At 44.6% G+C, this 20,739-nt stretch overlaps 1 protein-coding gene across 4 annotated transcripts in view; it reads left to right on the top strand.

The window, feature by feature from the left end:
* tcf7 (transcription factor 7) overlaps nucleotides 1–20,739 on the top strand; it is a 139,926-nt gene that overhangs the window by 73,552 nt on the left and 45,635 nt on the right. For all 4 annotated transcript variants that reach the window (XM_083635471.1, XM_083635470.1, XM_083635473.1 and 1 more), the window contains exon 4: nucleotides 5,877–6,003. In XM_083635471.1, coding sequence (XP_083491597.1) covers nucleotides 5,877–6,003 — 127 coding nt within the window. The remainder of the gene's footprint in view (nucleotides 1–5,876; nucleotides 6,004–20,739) is intronic.

Here is a 20,739-nt window from a genome sequence, read left to right as displayed (position 1 = left end):
TTTATTATGGATATAAAAGACAACAAAATAAACCAAGGAATAAACATGTAAAAGTGCAGACACTTATTTCCAACATGGTCCCTGGTCTTAAAAACAGGACATACATAGCACATACTGTAACATCAAGTAAACAATACAGATCAATCTAGAATAAAAAGAAACAAGAGATACAATCAACACAAGTTCAAAAACCATTTAAATGAAAAGCTCAGCAAGTTACTCTAGCTTACTCAGCAGGAATTCTTTCAGAAGGTTCTTAAAACTGTTCAGAGAATTTGCAGACTTAATTTCATTAGGGATCTTGTTCCACCCCTCCCCCCCCCCCCCGTATAGAGGAATGTACTTCTCCCCACCTTCCTTTTTAGATGAGTGTTTCTGGTGTTTTAGATGTGGTGTTTTTGTAGTTCCATTGCCGTCTGTTTTAATGCAACGTGTTAAAAAAACGCATGTGGAGGTGTGCTGGGCCTTGTTTGGACATCTTCAATGATTTATGCCCAAATAGAATCTGCAGACCTTATATTTATTTTTTTAATTATTGCTTTTCTGTTGTGAATCTGCCATAATTTACCTTTGTAATCATAGGGCATTCTCTCTATGGGTGGTATAGGGATGCAGTAGAGGCACAGCCAGGTATTATGACATTTACACAGCAGTTACCAACACATGTCATGTGAGAAAACATATCAGCTAGCTGACTTTAGCTGACTTTAGTAGCAAAAAAACCTGCACTAACTGGATGTGTTGTTTATGAACACAGTCAATAATGATCAGCTATCAGTCAATCAACAATCAATCAATAATCTTTCATTCAAATGACCCCGGAGCAAATAGTGATTTTATTGACTAACAAGCCAATTCCACAGTCCTTTGCATCTTGTACTATATTAAACAAAGATATTCACATTTGGTGTGATTTTTGCCTGCTTATTTGCAAAGATAATTAACAATTAACAGTGTCTCTGGCTGCACTGCTCTTCCTACGGATCACCTGTCAATCAAACAGTGAAGGGCGGGACTGTGACATCTTTCTCCTGGGATTCTCTGTCGATGCAGTTTGAGTGTCTGTAGGTGGCGCTCTTTTCTTTGACGGTTCAGTCATGGTGGCTATTGCTGCTCATGCTAACTATCCAGTTCTTCTTCTGTTTATTCCAAACAAACTCACTCATCACTCCCTGTGTAGCAGTTTTTCCCAGGGAAGACCTACCAGACGCCGGGTGTTGAAAACTGCAAAGAGGGTTCTGCCAAGGTGCTTGAAGCGCTTGGATTTTGAGGGGGAATAATCAAATCCTGGAATACCTTGAAAATAGCCCCTTTTTTAAACAAGGTGCTTAAAAGTCCTTGAATTTCACATGAACCACATAACGCTGTCTGTCAGTGACTGTCACGTCTTATATTTTGACCAAAGTTAAAAAGCCAAAAGGCGCTTGCTGAGGTATGAGCATCTGTTCAAAGTCAAGGCAATCTTTAGACAAATATTTTCCCGTCGCATTCACACGATTGATAGTAGAATTAACTTGTTAAAGACGAAATGTAATATAATACAAATTTGATGCCCCTTTTGGGCCAAATTTATATTTGAAAATCAATTATTTGATTTGCGTGAAGTCCTTGAAAAAAAAAAAAATTTGCTTGAAAAAATGCTTGAAAGTCCTTGTCCTGTATGAACCCTGTGCAAATGTAAAATGCTTGTATGCATGATATAGGCTTAGTCACTGTTGTGTTCTATTGCTCGGCCATAGAAGCCATCGCAAAGCATTATATGAAAATGTTGCAGATTATTATTTTAAATTTTAAATGGAGACCGTAGGAAAGCTGAGAATCGCTGCACTGTGGATGGATACCAGTTGATTGGTTCCTCAGTTGAAATAGATCAAAAAATTAACGTCTCTGTAACGTATTCTGATCTCCCAGGGATGATTTTGGCATCTCCATACTCACTGCACAACAGTTCCACCAAAGAACAAGGGCCCTATCTTGGTACAGGCGATATCCCCTATTTGCGCTTGCGCACCTGTTTGCGTGCCTTAACGATAGCAGTCCGCCTTGCGCAAGTGTCCAGGTGTTATGCCGAGTTTTGCACCCCCGCCTGGCAGCAGCTAAACGCATCCCCACCTCACGGGAGCATATTGTAATGATTTATACAGAAATGTAACTGTTTAAAAGTGATATAATTGTCTGGGTAGACGTGACCTCCCTGTTTTCTAAGTTAAAACACCCCGAATTATGGTGGGGATCCAATTCTCTGCGGGGATGCAGAAATGTTCATGGCACCTGCTGCAGGCGCAAATTAGAGCCGTGCCAAATCATCTGCGCCCCCAAAATGCCAGCGCAAATGGGATTTGGGCGGTCTTAAGCACCAGAATTATTCACAGTTGTGGCCAGGCAATGCCTGGGCGTTACATCAATCAAACCAACTGTGGTGCCAACGACCCTCCAGGTTATGGTGAAGGTGAATAGCCTATTGCAAGTAGGCTAATGCCTATTGTCCAACAAGTTTTCTCAATTCATTTCCCTCTTTGCGATGTGATAAAAGTTTCTCAGTGAGTTATAGTTGATTGCCTCACTGAATTATCTGCTAATTCTAGCAGCAGAATTTGATGTCCTGGCGTGGCACGTCTGTGCGTAATGACATATCCAAAAGGAATTTTACTCTGCACTGCGCTGCGCAGCATAGAGATTATGGTGCACTCAAGCGCAGCGGTGTATTTAGCGCGTAAGAAGTGCTTTTGAAAGCTCTTAGCGCAAAGTAATTGCGCGCTGCTGATGATAGGATAATGCCATCTATCCCCCCTTTTTTGCGCCGAAACGCCTGGTTTGGCATGTGGCACGCCTATGTCCAGTACAATTATAACAGGCATGCGCTTGTGCACGCCCCCAATTTGCATTGCGTGCGGCGTTAAACGAGCGCAAACGCTAAATTACCACTTTTGCGGCGATAGGGCCCCAAGTCTCCCCAAAACATGATGCTCTAAGCACTACACCTTCATCTCTGATGCAGCTTATCCCGATGCAGTCCACCTTACCCCCCCCCCCCCCCCCCCCCCCGACACACACACACACCAAACCTGCCCCCCCCCCCTCCCCCTTCGGCCCTTCAGTACAGACTGAGCCAGTGTGTTTTGTTTTCATGTGTCTCCACATTCAATGAGGTTTAGCAGTTTGATCTTAGCTCCACGACGAGCCGTGTAGCATCATGAGGTGTGTGTGTGGTCATGTGGAGTGGAGCCATGTAGCCACACACCTGAGGTGTGTGTGTGTGTGTGTTAATGTGGAGTGGAGCACACACCTGAGGTGTGTGTGTGTTAATGTGGAGTGTAGCATCATGAGGTGTGTGTGTGTTCATGTGGAGTGGAGCACACACCTGAGGTGTGTGTGTGTTAATGTGGAGTGGAGCACACACCTGAGGTGTGTGTGTGTTAATGTGGAGTGTAGCACACACCTGAGGTGTGTGGTGTGTTAATGTGGAGTGGAGCACACACCTGAGGTGTGTGTGTGACGTTAATGTGGAGTGTAGCATCATGAGGTGTGTGTGTAATGTGGAGTGTAGCATCATGAGGTGTGTGTGTGCTCATGTGGAGTGTAGCATCATGAGGTGTGTGTGTGTTAATGTGGAGTGTAGCATCATGAGGTGTGTGTGTGTTCATGTGGAGTGTAGCATCATGAGGTGTGTGTGTGTTCATGTGGAGTGGAGCACACACCTGAGATGTGTGTGTGTTCATGTGGAGTGTAGCATCATGAGGTGTGTGTGTGTGTTCATGTGGAGTGTAGCATCATGAGGTGTGTGTGTGTTCATGTGGAGTGTAGCATCATGAGGTGTGATGTGGTGTTCATGTGGAGTGTAGCATCATGAGGTGTGTGTGTGTTAATGTGGAGTGTAGCATCATGAGGTGTGTGTGTGTTCATGTGGAGTGGAGCATCATGAGGTGTGTGTGTGTTCATGTGGGAGTGGAGCATCATGAGGTGTGTGTGTGTTCATGTGGAGTGTAGCATCATGAGGTGTGTGTGTGTTCATGTGGAGTGTAGCATCATGAGGTGTGTGTGTGTTCATGTGGAGTGGAGCATCATGAGGTGTGTGTGTGTTCATGTGGAGTGTAGCATCATGAGGTGTGTGTGTGTTCATGTGGAGTGGAGCGTGTGGAAGCTCTGCCTTTAAGTGATAAGGTATTCACTTTGTAACTCAGCGGGAGGGCCAGTAGCAGTAGATCTGCTCCTCTGTAGTGGTGATGATGTTAGACACACACACACACACACACACACACACACACACACACACACACATACACACACACACACACACACACGTTTGCAGACACACACCTACACACATGCACACAAACACACAGGCCTGTGCATCTGTGTGAAGAAACTCTTTTTTTAAACTTTATTTTCTCAGAAATATTCATATGAAAATCAATCTCTTTGCCAAGCTTGCAAAGACGAAAGCAAACACACACACACACACACACACACACACACACACACACACACACACACACACACACACACACACACATCCACCCACTCAACAAACACTCACGTGTCAACACACAAACACATACTCGCACTCAAACACACACAAAGATGCAAATTCACAGAAACACAATGCACACACACACGGACTGGTTCAAATATATGGAGTGGAACGCGGTCCAGGCCTGGTGGCTTAGCTACAGTACCTCCAACACTGTGAACCGCTGTGACATATCATATGTCAGCCAGCATGCTGGGAGCATTAGCAATAACTGGATTTCACGTAAGTTATTGGAAGCCATTTGTAAACAGAAACATGAAAGCAAACAAGCTCGCACGCAGCCCGCCTGCATCATCAAAGGCCTATCCATCAAATGCCCCCCTCCCCGCCTCACTCCCTCTGTCAGCCAATGGCAGCCAAGCACAGCCCATCTGTTTGTTCCAAGCCATGCTTAAAATGACACACGTCTTTCTTTCTTTCTTTCTTTCTTTCTTTCTTTCTTTCTTTCTTTCTTTCTTTCTTTCTTTCTTTCTTTCTTTCTTTCTTTCTTTCTTTCTTTCTTTCTTTCTTTCTTTCTTTCTTTCTTTCTTTCATATCTCAGTAACACCTTGATGGAATTTCTTCACATTTGGCTCAAACGTCAAAGTCTGGTCAGACATGTGTAACCGAAGTGAATCAGCGTCGATTCCTCGTGAGTCCAGTGTGGTAGCGAGTGGATTGGTTAAACTCACTCCCCCAGTATAAAGGCAAGTTAATCCACTCCGCCAAGGGAGCTAGCTCTCTTGGCGCAGTGGTTAACTTGTCGGACTCCCAAGCCGAAAGTCGGCGGTTCGTATCCACCCCTGGGCAAGCCCTTAACATGTGTTGCTGCAAGTACCACCTACACAACGCCGTTACACATGCATGTCGACTGCTCACTTGTTTGACGGCAGCATATATCCGCGGTGCGGTCGTTCTAGTTTTCTATTATTACTATATCCTGCCAGTCAAAAGTTTGACATGCCTCATTTTTCTTTATCTTTATTATTGTCCACATATATATATATATATATATATATATTAAATATATTTATAAGTGTCGATAACTAATTTCAAGCATTTACTGTAAGCATAAGCATTGAGATCCAAATGGCCTTAAGATCATGAAAAACATGGTACATTCAATCAGGTGTGTCTAAACTTTTGACTGGTAGTTTATCTTGCAAGATAAACTACCAGTCAAAAGTCTGGACAGTCAGAGAATTAATAATAGTAACAGTGATTGTTGCATCTTGAAGTATCTGGGTGTGAGAAAACTAATAAAAGTAACAGTGATTGTTGATGATTTATTTGTCTTCAGAAAACTAATAATATTAACAGTGATTGTTGATGATTTATTTGTCTTCTTCTGTGTGTTTGGTTGCAGTCTAACAAGGTGTCGGTGGTGCAGCAGTCACATGGCATGCACCCTCTGACGTCACTGCTGCCCTACAGCAATGAGCACTTCAGCCCCAGCCCCCCACACCTGCCCACAGACATGAGCCAGAAGACAGGTGAGGGGCACACACACACACACACACACACACACACACACACACACACACACACACACACAACACACACACACACACACACACACACACACACACACACACACACACACACACACACGCACACACATGCACCACACATGCACACACACACACATGCACACACACACACACACACACACACACACACCACACACACACACCACACACACACACACACACACACACACACACAGACCCACATGCACACAGACATTCAGAAGACAGAAATGTACACCATATACACAAAGGGGCATTACAGGCATATAGCGTATTGAAATTAGCTGCTTAGGGACTGTCCGATATTAGGTGGGGTGGTGGGGGGGGGGGGGGGGGGGGGGGGTTTAAAAAAGTGTGGGGAGGGCATTTGATTTATTTTGAGTACTGGGGAGGGCAAGTTCATTATTTTGCGATAGGAGTGGAGGGCATGTAAAGTTTTTTCTATTTTCTGTTTGCATTTGTTTTCATTGTGTTTCGCTATGTAGCCTATCCACCCACCCCACGCAAATGGTTTCTTCCTATTTGGTCAAACTTCTGTGTGCTGCTGGCTGCATGGCTGCTGGTTGCAGCCGAGGAGACGCTTGCCTGTACTCTGGAGGACAATAGCCTACCCACACGGATTCCTCCGTCAGCTCCTTTCTCATGCATATCACAGAGGTGTAGCGCTGTTTGTTTGGCCGGAGTGCACCTATGATACGAGCAGGCGTGCACATGCACGGTTAAGTCGTGGCTCGTTTCAAAGGTTATGTAACCACGGTGGCAATTTTACATCAGTCAACTAACTGACCACGCAACCAAATTATGATGTGATGACCCGCTGCCGCACATACAACACCCTCACATACACAGAACATTCCTTTCTGCGCATATATAGGCCTTTGAAGAATATTGTTCTCATAATTTTGTGTAGGTTATATAGAAGGCTTGCAGTCACGTAATGGAGGAGCTCTTCTGATTGACATGGAATGGATTAGAATGGCACTATATGATTGGTGATAATCAGGTACAGTTACTGTAATCATAATTAGCCTCTAACAGGAACCAAATCAATATCTGCCGTGCATATGGCTATATTTTCTATAAAAAGAAAATCACTGAAACGTTTGCTGCCCTTGCTACGCATCTTATGAGGAATAGAGACAATGCGTAACACGTCATCATTCAGAAACCACGCCCAAGACGGGGGAAAACAGAAATCCCCGCTCCAATCCTGGCGTTCTCCTATGTCACTTGTATGGTTGCGTGTTGCACAAAAAGATCCCTTAGAGTAGCCAAACTTCGGTTCCACTTGTGTTTTTCCAGTTGGACACAGACACAGATTTTTGTTAATTGCAATTGTTTTTTGTGATTTAATGAGTAACCAAATATTGAAATGACTTAAAATGCCCATCCCTATTGAGCACACACCTCTCATGACTGATGTTGAATTCTTATTGAAATACATGCATATACATGGCATATAGAGCCACACACAGACTCAAATAAACACACACTTCACACACTCAAATAAACACACACACCACTCTTTACTGCTGTTGAATTGTTTGCTGAAATCTTCATCCACATGCACACTGTTTGAACTGTCAACAGAGCATTCATCATATCTACACACTCTCTCTCTCCCCCTCTCCCTCTCTCTCTCTCCTGCTCTCTCTCCTCCCCCCCCCCCCCCCCCCCCTCACACACACACACACACACACACACACACACACACACACACACACACACACACACACACACACACACAGACAGACACGGTGTGTGAAGTGGCAGCAGCCTGTGGCGGTTCCACTGCTGCTCTGAAGTGGCCGGCTCCTCTGGAGGGACCGCCAGCCACACACACACACACACACACACACACACACACACACACACACACACACACACACACACACACGGATGGAAACGATTAGGGTGACAATCGCACAAGCCATCTCAGCGGCACACACAAGGTTCTCCTTAGCGAGCGCTGTACTCACTGTACTCTCCTAGGCACTCGCAAATACACACACACACACACACACACTCCTACATTTAAAAACAGTGGGCTCTATCGTCCCACCGGCCTAAACACAGCGCTTAGCGCCAGGCGCAGCTCATATTAGTGGGCGTGGACCGGCGCACTGCCTATTCTCCTGTCGGCGCTACACGCGGCCTTAAGCATTATAACCACGCCTTTTAAGCGTAGAATTATGCACAACCTGCTCATTGGTGAACTGCAGTTACGCAATGACATTCTTCCTTTCGAAGCTCCGATCCACTTGATCCATGTCCGGATTTTGGCTGGACATGGGGGATTACGTCAATCAAAACCAATCAGATTCCCGTCTTGCAATGGCTGTTTGCGCGAGACATGCAATATCCTGTAATTCTCTCCATGCGTAATAGAGTGTACTCACTCGTGCGAGGACAGAGGGAGCTTATTGACAGATCGTCTGTGGTGCCAACGACCCTTCGGGTTATGAAGGTAACTCAAACTCCCAGTTGGACTCAATGATGAACTGATTAGATTTTGGTGGTCAAAGGTCAAAGTTCAAGGTCACTGTGACCTCACAACTGCCACTCTCAAGCTCGTTAATGCAATATCTCAGGAAAGCCTTGATGGAATTTCTTCAGATTTGGCTTAAACGTCCACTTGGACTTAACAATGAACTGTTCTGATTTGGTGGTCAAAGGTCAAGGTCACTGTGACCTCATGACCACCCGTTTCATGCTCATTAATGCAGTATCTCCACAACGCCTTAAGGGAATTTCTTGAAATTTGGCTAAAATATCCACCTGGACTCAAGGATGAACTGATTACATTTTGGTGGTCAAGGGTCAAATTTCAAGGTCACAGTGACTGTATGTCTGACTGTTCCATCAAGGAAAGGGGGGCGGGTTAGGTAAAAGCAGCCATAGCTAGGGATAGGAAGATTGTAGAGAGTCGGGATTCGAGGGGTGGGTAGAGGGAGGGGCTAGGAGCATGTGTGTGGTGGGAGGGGGTGGGTGAAGGAAGGGGGTGGGCCTGGGGAAAAGGAGCTGTAACTGTAAAGCTGGCCACGGTGCGGTCGTTCTAGTTCCTTTGATTCATCTTGCGCTGACAAAAAAGCCAACATGATGGTATGAGGTTTAATTGTGTGTGTGTGTGTGTGTGTGGTGCGTGTTTGTGTGTGCGTGTGCATGTGTGTGTGTGTGTGTGTGTGTGTGTGTGTGTGTGTTGTGTGTGTGTGTGTGTTGTGTGTGTGTGTGTGTGTGAAGTGAACAGATAAAACTAGTTTCTGGGCTCTGATTAGATATTAGAGCGACTCTGACCTCAGGCAATCTCCTGTCTTCCTTCCAGCCTGGAATTCCCCTTTTCCTGCAACCGCATGTCCCTTGTCTAGGCTAGACAACTTGTGTGTGTGTGTGTGTGTGTGTGTGTGTGTGTGTGTGTGTGTGTGTGTGTGTGTGTGTGTGTGTGTGTGTGTGTGTGTGTGTGTGTGTGTGTGTGTGTGTGTGTGTGTGTGTGTGTGTGTGTGTGTGTGTGTGTGTGTGTGTGTGTGTGTGTGTGTGTGTGCGTGTGTGCGTGCGTGCATGGCTGACGCTAGCACAGTGACTCAGCCCCTAATGACAGACTGGGCCACCTGCTCCTATAGACCTGCACGCATGCGCCACGCGCGCGCGCACACACACACACACACACGCACACTGCCAACACCTGGCTGAAGAATACAACCTTTCTCACACCATCTCACCTACAGTAAGTTCTGACTAAGTTTCCACTTAAAAATGTCACTGACCACACACACACAGTTACACACACATGAACAAGGACACACAGGCACACCACCTTACCTGACTGCTCAAATCACTCGTCAGGTGGGGTTTGCCTTACCTGTGAGGTCATTTTTCTACCCTCTTATCTCATTGTTCATCCTCGAAACACGCACACGCACGCACACACACACACACACACACACACGCACACACACACACACCCACACACACACACACACACGCACACACGCACACACGCACACACGCACACACACACACACACACACACACACACACAGACACATACACTGACCTCACCTTTTTACCGACCCCAAATGACAGGATGAATTAAACTGCAACTCTTTGCTGATCTGAAGCGTTGATGTAACAGACGGGGAGGGGGAGGGGGAGGGGGGGCGGGGGGGTTCACTGCAGTGGCAGAATAGGAAACAGCTGAAAATACAAGTACAACAAAGTTTAAAGTCCCAGTGAAATTATAGTAACTGTTACTTCCTGGAAAACACTGTGTCATGGTGGCCTCATGCTGCACCAGGAGGCGAAAACATCAATTAATTAACAATAAAATAATCCGATTTTTCAACAGTCCTGCCCCTCTGCCCCCCATCAAATACAACTGTCTATAGCCATTGCTAAACATGAACTGAGGCGTGGGTATTTCCGGGATACCCTTCCAGACAAGAGGCAGCGTTGTTTCCACACATGAGGAAAATCCTCAGCTGTACAGAGTAGAGAGAGAGCGAGTGTGTGTGTGTGTGTGTGTGTGTGTGTGTGTGTGTGTGTGTGTGAGGGGGGGGGGGGGGGGTGGGGTGGAGGTGGAGACGTTAGTGTGCTGCACACTAATCTGTAGGCTGCAGCCAGGACTCACGGTGCTTATGCGAGGCAGAATTTTAATTACATTTTTCAATGTAGACTGTATAGTTATATTTCAGAAAGCAATACTCGTGGCGATGTGCCAAAAAGTGAGCGCTTACATCGCCCAAAAGCCGCCAGTCAAAATAGTGGTCGCAGTAACGTTAAACGGTGGAAAAGGTGATTTTACCAGTGGCATTCAAGTCATATCTGACTAGTTTTCAATTTATTTCTCCACACAAAAGTTATGGCTGGAATATAATATATAGCCTATGCAGCACTCATCTTCTTGTTGCATTTTCACGATTCAAACAGGCAGATGGAGGAAAAGAAACGACTCTTCTTTCACTTGTTTACTCTTCAGTTTGGCTCTCTTCCAAATAATCGCACCACGTAACTACGTCCATTCATGAAATTACATGGGGACATTATTAATGGTTTGTAAAAGTGCCATTTAACAACTATTTATAGGCTATAATAATCTTGTCTCGCTAGCTTTCCCTCTCCCCCCCCCCCCCGCTCACTCTACGCTCTGGACATGAGCCTGGACCTGCTAACCTAGACCCGCTCTGCCAGTGACGTGGACTTTGCACTTGGGGCTTGGGTGGGTCAGGTCTATGTTTGCGGGAGCGCGCTCATAACAGACATTTGGTGCTAAACATGCAGCCCATTCGAGTGATGTCTGGATATGTTCAGGAGTTCACTGCATGTTTATAACAGCTTTTCTCTCTTGATTGATACTGTATTCCAATGGTTTAGACCAGGGATTCCCAAACTTTTCCGACCAAGTACCACTATGTACCAAACCAAATTTCCCAGGGGCCACTTCCACTGCGTATCCCAACCCAACCCAACCCAACCATAACATTGTCTGATTTAACCATGCAATAGCATCAGAAAGGCTCAATAACAACATAAGGCTACTGGTTCAAAACGGACACACACACACACCTGCCAACATTAGGCTGTGAAAAAGAGGGCCCCTTTGAAAAGGTCTTTTCCCTCGCCAAAATTTTGCCTAACTTTGAAGTGTTATTTAGCCACCTTCCTGACAAGCTAGCATGACATGGTACCAATCGATGCCTTAGGACTGGTCTTATAGTTTCATATGATACCAGAAATGTCACTCTGGCTTTAAAACTGAGCCCGCTAGCCTCTGAAAGTAATTTTTTATATACCGTATATATATATATTTTTAGGGTTAATGTGTATATGTAAAAACTTTTGTCTGTAAACCAAGGTTTAGACTTTCGAATGATCCCTCACTGTGTTATGTCATGCCCCAATATCCTCATTCAACAGGAAATGCATCAAATCCAGGAAGTAAAGATGCCGTTTCATGGGGTCTTTACCCACAGACACGGCCATTTATGCCTGTATGCCCGACCAAGCCAGAGGTAACACGGGGGCTCAAACCTGCGACCCTTGTGTTGGTAGGCAGGGAATCTACCTCTGCACTACCCGGACACTCAATTAAATTTAAATTCTGGAACTAATCTCTGGGTCATTTTGAATCTATGTTTACTTATTTTAAATTCAGTTTGACTAACGTGAGTCAGCCAGAGACCCAGGTGGTCAGTGAGTTTAGTCATATCTCCAATCAGCAAAGCAGCACAGGTGAGCATGTGACAGCAGACCATCCAGCTCCGCCACATCACTCTGACCTCACCTCTCCCAGATCTGACTGTCGCTCAGACATAAGCAGCGTGAAACAGACTCGGCTTAGACTGTAAGCAGCATGACACAGAGAGTGGAAAAGAGAAACCAGATGAGAGGAAGAGTTAGAAGTTAGAAGAAGTCTGCTTACGGTCACCGTGTCACGTATTGTACAGTAATGAACTTACTGTATGGTTTCACCTGGTGTTTGGTTTCTGTGTAGAGAGGAGGGAAGTAACTAGTTACATCTGATCTAATTTAGTTACTGGACTTGGGTAGATTTTTGTAGTACCACTGCTTTTTGGAGTATTTTCTCCTAATTGTATTTGAGTATGATTTATTGGTTGATTTTATACTTTTATTTAAGTAAGTTTGACCTAGCTTTATCTCTAGATTGTAGTATTACAATGAGAAGACAATGAAATACTGGAATATTGTGCTGCAAGTACACATGTTTTCACTGTATTTTTGGTCTTTTAATGACTTCAGAAAGATTTAGACAAGCTTCACTCCTTTACCAATAATAATACTGATAATGAATTTTATACTTTAAAATACAATGGCATCTCAATGCTCTTCACAGGAGACATTAGAACTGGTCAATAAAACAGCAATCATGCAATTAAACTAAAAAGAATAGTTACAATAATTTGAATAGTTTAAATCGTTAAAATATGTTAAACGCCCTCTCTTCTTCTCTTCTGTTCATGTTCATGTTCATGCCTGTTTTTATGCTTTATAGAAGTCATTAAATTGTTTGATTGTGCTAGATTCAGATGAACACATGTAATGTCCTCTCAGACATGCTTGTGTATTAGGGCTATATGTACAAATAAACTTGACTTCACTTGAATAGATGTTATGAACAAAGCACTGGCCTACAGTAGTAGCAAGCAGAGAGGAACACATGAGTCTTTCAAGTCTTTTCACTCTTGATTTGTGGTGTTGGCTGTGACAGAAGTACCCGCTCCTCTGCCTGAGTCAAATATCTCACCACTGGTTTCCCCCCTCTTACTGTAACAGGACGGCGTACAGTTTCCCCTGTCTTACTGTTACATGACAGTGTACAGTGTCCCCTGTCTTACTGTAATAGTACGACATACAGTTTCCACTATCTTACTGTTACATGACAGTGTACAGTTTCCCCTGTCTTACTGTTACAGTACGACATACAGTTTCCACTCTCTTACTGTTACAGTACGACATACAGTTTCCCCTGTCTTACTGTTACAGTACGACATACAGTTTCCACTCTCTTACTGTTACAGTACGACATACAGTTTACACTCTCTTACTGTTACAGTACGACATACAGTTTCCACTCTCTTACTGTTACAGTACGACATACAGTTTCCACTATCTTACTGTTACAGTACGACATACAGTTTCCCCTGTCTTACTGTTACAGTACGACATACAGTTTCCCCTGTCTTACTGTTACAGTATGACATACAGTTTCCACTATCTTACTGTTACAGTACGACATACAGTTTCCCCTGTCTTACTGTTACAGTACGACATACAGTTTCCCCTGTCTTACTGTTACAGTACGACATACAGTTTCCACTATCTTACTGTTACAGTACGACATCCAGTTTCCACTCTCTTACTGTTACAGTACGACATACAGTTTCCCCTGTCTTACTGTTACAGTACGACATACAGTTTCCCCTGTCTTACTGTTATAGTACGACATACAGTTTCCCCTGTCTTACTGTTACAGTACGACATACAGTTTCCACTATCTTACTGTTACAGTACGACATACAGTTTCCCCTGTCTTACTGTTACAGTACGACATACAGTTTCCCCTGTCTTACTGTTACAGTACGACATACAGTTTACTCTCTTACTGTTACAGTACGACATACAGTTTCCCCTGTCTTACTGTTATAGTACGACATACAGTTTCCACTCTCTTACTGTTACAGTACGACATACAGTTTCCCCTGTCTTACTGTTACAGTACGACATACAGTTTCCTCTCTCTTACTGTTACAGTACGACATACAGTTTCCCCTGTCTTACTGTTACAGTACGACATACAGTTTCCACTCTCATAGCATGTATTTTAAATCTAGAATCCTGGCTCCCCTGGCCAGTGACACTTAAGCCGTTTTCCCACATGCGCTTTTTACCTCTAAATGACCGGAACGTGGTCTAATGCCTTCATGTGTGAAAGTTGTTTTCCGGTATAAGCGCGACCCCGTCATCGCGGACATTTCACCAGTTCGAGCCAGTCAGAAGAGCGGTATGCGCGATAAGGGACACAAGTGTGAAACATGTCAAGTCATTTGCCGGTCCTTCTCATGGGCGAGGTGTACACACGTTGCTTAATGTTCCAGCGGGCATAATCTAATCATTCGCGCACATTAAAGCAAACTGGCGAAATGATCTTGTGATAATAAGAGCGGTATGTCAGCTTCATGTGTGGGCGTGCCGATTTCCCCCTCTCCCCTCTCTGCTGCCTGCTCGCTCTCTGGCCAGTCCTTCAGTCCTCCTCCTTCAGTCAGCACCCCGACAGGGACACAGACAGCTCTGAGAGTCTTGCAAGCCGCCCAACGCTTGTTGAGAAAGCAAATGCACGAAGCGAAATGTGGAAGTATTTTGCTTACGTTGCCGACAGCGAAGGCAAGCCCGGACACATCAAACGAAGCCACTCTGTAAAAAGTGCTTCAACGCGACGCAGGTGAACGGATAAACATCGAACCAGCCAGGCTATTTCTCTCAGACACGGATCCCAACTTCTTCAAATATTTCAGTTCAAAGACTGGTTAGCGAATGTGAATGATACAACATACATGCCCTCTTAAGTCAAACGAGTGTGATTTATTGTGTGACAACTTATTTCACCATCGGAGTTTTGCCGACACGTCACTCCCCACCCGCTCTGCAGTGCCGCCCCGCCCCCCAACATACAGGCAATTTCGCTGCTATATTCCCACATGCGAGCGCCCAGGTGTGAAGGAAAATTCCGGGAAATGTCCGATATTGACTTACAGGTAATTTTCCGGTACGCATGTGGGAAAACGGCTTTACTGTTACAGTACGACATACAGTTTCCACTCTCTTACTGTTACAGGACTACAGGACTGTTATGAGGACCGCAATGGAAACAAGCCAGTGCTTGAAATAGCCAGGCTTTATTGTGTTTTTATCCTCGGTGATTGTCTGTTGACATGTCACCAAAATAAATCAATCAATCAATCAATCAAGACAGCATACAGTTTCCCCTGTCTTACTGTTACAGTACGACATACAGTTTCCTCTCTCTTACTGTTACAGTACGACATACAGTTTCCACTCTCTTACTGTAACAGGACAGCGTACAGTTTCCACTCTCTTACTGTTACAGTACGACATACAGTTTCCACTCTCTTACTGTAACAGTACGACATACAGTTTCCACTCTCTTACTGTTACAGTACGACATACAGTTTCCACTCTCTTACTGTTACAGTACGACATACAGTTTCCACTCTCTTACTGTAACAGGATGGCGTACAGTTTCCACTCTCTTACTGTTACAGTACGACATACAGTTTCCACTCTCTTACTGTTACAGTACGACATACAGTTTCCACTCTCTTACTGTTACAGTACGACATACAGTTTCCACTCTCTTACTGTTACAGGATGGCGTACAGTTTCCACTCTCTTACTGTTACAGGATGGCGTACAGTTTCCACTCTCTTACTGTTACAGTACGACATACAGTTTCCACTCTCTTACTGTTACAGTACGACATACAGTGTCCACTCTCTTACTGTTACAGTACGACATACAGTTTCCACTCTCTTACTGTAACAGGACGGCATACAGTTTCCACTCTCTTACTGTAACAGGATGGCATACAGTTTCCACTCTCTTACTGTAACAGTACGACATACAGTTTCCACTCTCTTACTGTAACAGGACGGCATACAGTGTCCACTCTCTTACTGTTACAGTACGACATACAGTTTCCACTCTCTTACTGTTACAGTACGACATACAGTGTCCACTCTCTTACTGTTACAGTACGACATACAGTGTCCACTCTCTTACTGTTACAGTACGACATACAGTGTCCACTCTCTTACTGTTACAGTACGACATACAGTTTCCACTCTCTTACTGTAACAGGACGGCATACAGTTTCCACTCTCTTACTGTAACAGGACGGCATACAGTTTCCACTCTCTTACTGTAACAGGACGGCGTACAGTTTCCACTCTCTTACTGTAACAGGATGGCGTACAGTTTCCACTCTGTTACTGTTACAGTACGACATACAGTTTCCACTCTCTTACTGTTACAGGATGGCGTACAGTTTCCACTCTCTTACTGTAACAGGACGGCGTACAGTTTCCACTCTCTTACTGTAACAGGATGGCGTACAGTTTCCACTCTCTTACTGTAACAGGATGGCGTACAGTTTCCACTCTCTTACTGTTACAGGATGGCGTACAGTTTCCACTCTCTTACTGTAACAGGATGGCGTACAGTTTCCACTCTCTTACTGTAACAGGATGGCATACAGTTTCTCCTGGTCTCCATCTCTTTTATGTGTCTGAGATGCTTGTCAAGTTATTTAAAGGCTCAGATGCTGCAGCGCTTTCACTCTCAGTGGTTGTAAACCACCACAACACACAGAGTACACTGTAAACCACCACAACACACAGAGTACACTGTAAACCACCACAACACACAGAGTACACTGTAAACCACCACAAAACACATGAGCGCACTATAAACCACCACAAAACACAGGAGCGCACTGTAAACCACCACAACACACAGAGCGCACTGTAAACCACCACAACACACAGAGTACACTGTAAACCACCACAACACACAGAGTACACTGTAAACCACCACAACACACAGAGTACACTGTAAACCACCACAACGCACAGAGTACACTGTAAACCACCACAAAACACAGAGTACACTGTGAACCACCACAAAACACATGAGCACACTATAAACCACCACAACACACAGAGTACACTGTAAACCACCACAACACACATAGTACACTGTAAACCACCACAAAACACATGAGCGCACTATAAACCACCACAACACACAGAGTACACTATAAACCACCACAAAACACAGGAGCACACTATAAACCACCACAACACACAGAGTACACTGTAAACCACCACAAAACACAGGAGCGCACTATAAACCACCACAAAACACAGAGTACACTGTAAACCACCACAACACACAGAGCGCACTGTAAACCACCACAACACACAGAGTACACTGTAAACCACCACAAAACACATGAGCACACTGTAAACCACCACAACACACAGAGTACACTGTAAACCACCACAACACACAGAGCGCACTGTAAACCACCACAAAACACAGGAGCGCACTGTAAACCACCACAGCACACAGAGTACACTGTAAACTGTAATGATTTGTAGTGATATGTATAATCTGTATAACGAAGATGTGTTGATATCTGTTATGTACCCTGTAATATATTGTATTGTTGTTTGTGCTGGCAACCCTGCCCTGGGACTGCAGATGGAAAATAGCAATTTGCTATAATCTGGTGCAAAGCATCTTTTCTCTCTGAGATCAATGTTATCTTTTGCACATGGTCCCTGACAAATAAACTTAATAATAATAATAATAATAAACCACCACAACACACAGAGTTCACTGTAAACCACCACAAAACACAGGAGCGCACTGTAAACCACCACAACACAGGAGCACACTGTAAACCACCACAACACACATAGTACACTGTAAACCACCACAAAACACAGGAGCACACTGTAAACCACCACAACACAGGAGCTATTCTCAGCTCCTCTCGACCCTCCGCTTTAATACTGATAGCAAACTCTCAGAGAGCTGTTTTGACTCAAACCCTTTTCCCTTTCAAGTCCCTCCATAGATGCTGACATGGAGACCGTGAGATAGTTTGTCATAATTGTTATTAGACGGCATTTTGTTTGTGTGTGCGCGTGCGTGTGTGTTTAAGGGGACTCCAAAGAAAACTGCCCCATTAGCCTACTGACTGGCTGTTACAGGTTTCCATTAGCCTACTGACTGGCTGTTACAGGTTTCCATTAGCCTACTGACTGGCTGTTACAGGTTTCCATTAGCCTACTGACTGGCTGTTACAGGTTTCCATTAGCCTACTGACTGGCTGTTACAGGTTTCCCCGACACTTTGATTGGGTCAAAGCTGAAGAGGGGGAAAAAGGGCAGGGGGGTTTGCTGGGGGGGTTAACTTACAGAAGTCGGTGTCACGTTTGCACCACTTTTAACAGTGAAAGTAACCCGAATGACTATTAATCGTAGTAATTCGGGGAATATGGGGTGATGTCAAAATACTCCAGTTGCTGATGACAATATCAAAATAATTATGAAATGAATTGTTGGAATAATATAAATACCAGCATGAATCTTCATTGATTTAACAGTGTTACTATTGTAAATATTTTAAGGGCAAGGGCAGTGGCTATGTGTTTGATTTCCTTGTGACGATGCAGTCAGAACAAGGCTGAGTCAACTTCCTATCTCCCTCCACAGTATGACCAACACGTGACAGATTCATACTAGTGAGGGTAAAACCCCTTCTTCAACAAAAAGCAGATAAGCTGAGTGTAGGAGAGCTAAGCCTCCATCACATCCCTGATAAGGACTTCATGCTGAGTGAGTCGTGCTGGAAAGTCGCTGCTGAGGAAAGTCCTCTATGACGAAACCCTGAGACATGGACCCAGGCGACTGGGGAGACGTGTCACCAGGGACGCTGAACGAGCTTGAGTTCTTAGATGGGCAGCATTACAAGCAACTAGGAATACAGCAAGACTCACAACTGACAATGTTCCTGTGACCTTTTTAATGGAGTCAATATACGCATGGATGAAATGAGCATGGGTGCAAGAATCATAAACACATGAATCATACCTTATGGTAACAATCGATCATCATCGCCATGACAAAGCCTGAGATGCAAAAGAGGGGAACAGGAAAGTTTATAATTACAATAATAATCTCAGAACAGAAGCATGTATGAATAGACGGTTTGACAACAGCTAAGAGGTGTCCACGACACACATCTTACCTGTTGTCAAATCACTGTAAACCATGGCCTCTTATTATTGCTTCATTTGAAACCTAGCTTATTTCCTGCCAGCTATTGTATTAGCAAGCACTGCAACAGGAAGTAAGCTAGGGGAAATGTAGAATGTTTATGTTGTCAAGTTAAAACTGTCTATACATTAGACTGTGACTTTTTGGGTATCTCACGATTCGATTCCACTTCCTGGGGTCACGATTCGATCCAAAATCTATTTTCGATTCAGTACATGGGGGGATTTCAAGATCTGCTCCAGTCTGCTGTGTGCAAAGAAAGGCAGTGTAGCAGATGAAGGCATGAAAGCAGAATAAAGTGTATAAGATTATGTAGTTTTTATATTTTGAAAAAGTTGTATCAACTGACTGCCTTAATGTAAACCTAAGACATTTATTCATGCTAAACCTGCACCAATAAAAACTTCTTAGAAGTAGTATTTCTCAGTTCTCAGTGACTTCAAGAAAAATAAGTTCATGTAATACAAAGGGGGGGGGGGGTTCTTGGATGCAGAGGTGCCAAAAACTGCAGTTCCTCGAATGGCCACATGAGGGTGGCTGCATAGACATGGCTGGTACCTACGTATTCACCTGGATGTCTTGTTTCCACTAATACCAGAAGCTCCACTCTAGCTTAAAAACTGAGCTTGAGACTGCGCTGTGCCTTACAATAGGAAATGACTGAGGTCTGGACCTCGGTGACCTAGCTAGCTACAGCCATGCTCACTGGGCCACTCAGAGGTTGCTTTTGGGGCGAATGTGGGAGGGGGGGTAGTAAGATGAACTAGGATAGAATAGAGGACAGAAAGGGGGAAGGGGGGAGTGAGAGGAGTTTGGGTGGGGGAAGGCAGGAAGAAGAAAAAGGTAACAGAGGGGTGAGAAGCAGGGCAAAGGAGGAGAAGGGGAGGGGAGGCGGGAGGAGACAACGAGAGAAGGAGAGAGAGAGACTGGGGAAGGGAATTAAGAATAAGGAGGAGACATCGGGGAGGAAGGGAGGGATGAGACAGACAGGCAGAGGAAAGGGAGTGGTCAGACAGGCAGAGGAAGGGACTGGTGAGACAGACAGATATCCAGACAGACAGACAGAGGAAGGGAGTGAGACAGACAGATATCCAGACAGACAGACAGAGGAAGGGAGTGAGACAGACAGACAGACAGACAGACAGACAGAGGAAGGGAGTGAGACAGACAGATATCCACACAGACAGACAGAGGAAGGGAGTGAGACAGATATCCAGACAGACAGACAGACAGAGGAAGGGAGTGAGACAGACAGACAGAGGAAGGGAGTGAGACAGACAGACAGACAGACAGAGGAAGGGAGTGAGACAGACAGATAGACAGA

Source organism: Poromitra crassiceps (assembly GCF_964638095.1).
Source record: "Poromitra crassiceps genome assembly, chromosome: 1".
In the NCBI taxonomy this organism is placed as follows: Eukaryota; Metazoa; Chordata; class Actinopteri; order Beryciformes; family Melamphaidae; genus Poromitra; species Poromitra crassiceps.
The sequence above is the reverse complement of the archived record's forward strand: the minus strand, read 5'-3'. Positions and strand labels throughout refer to the sequence as shown.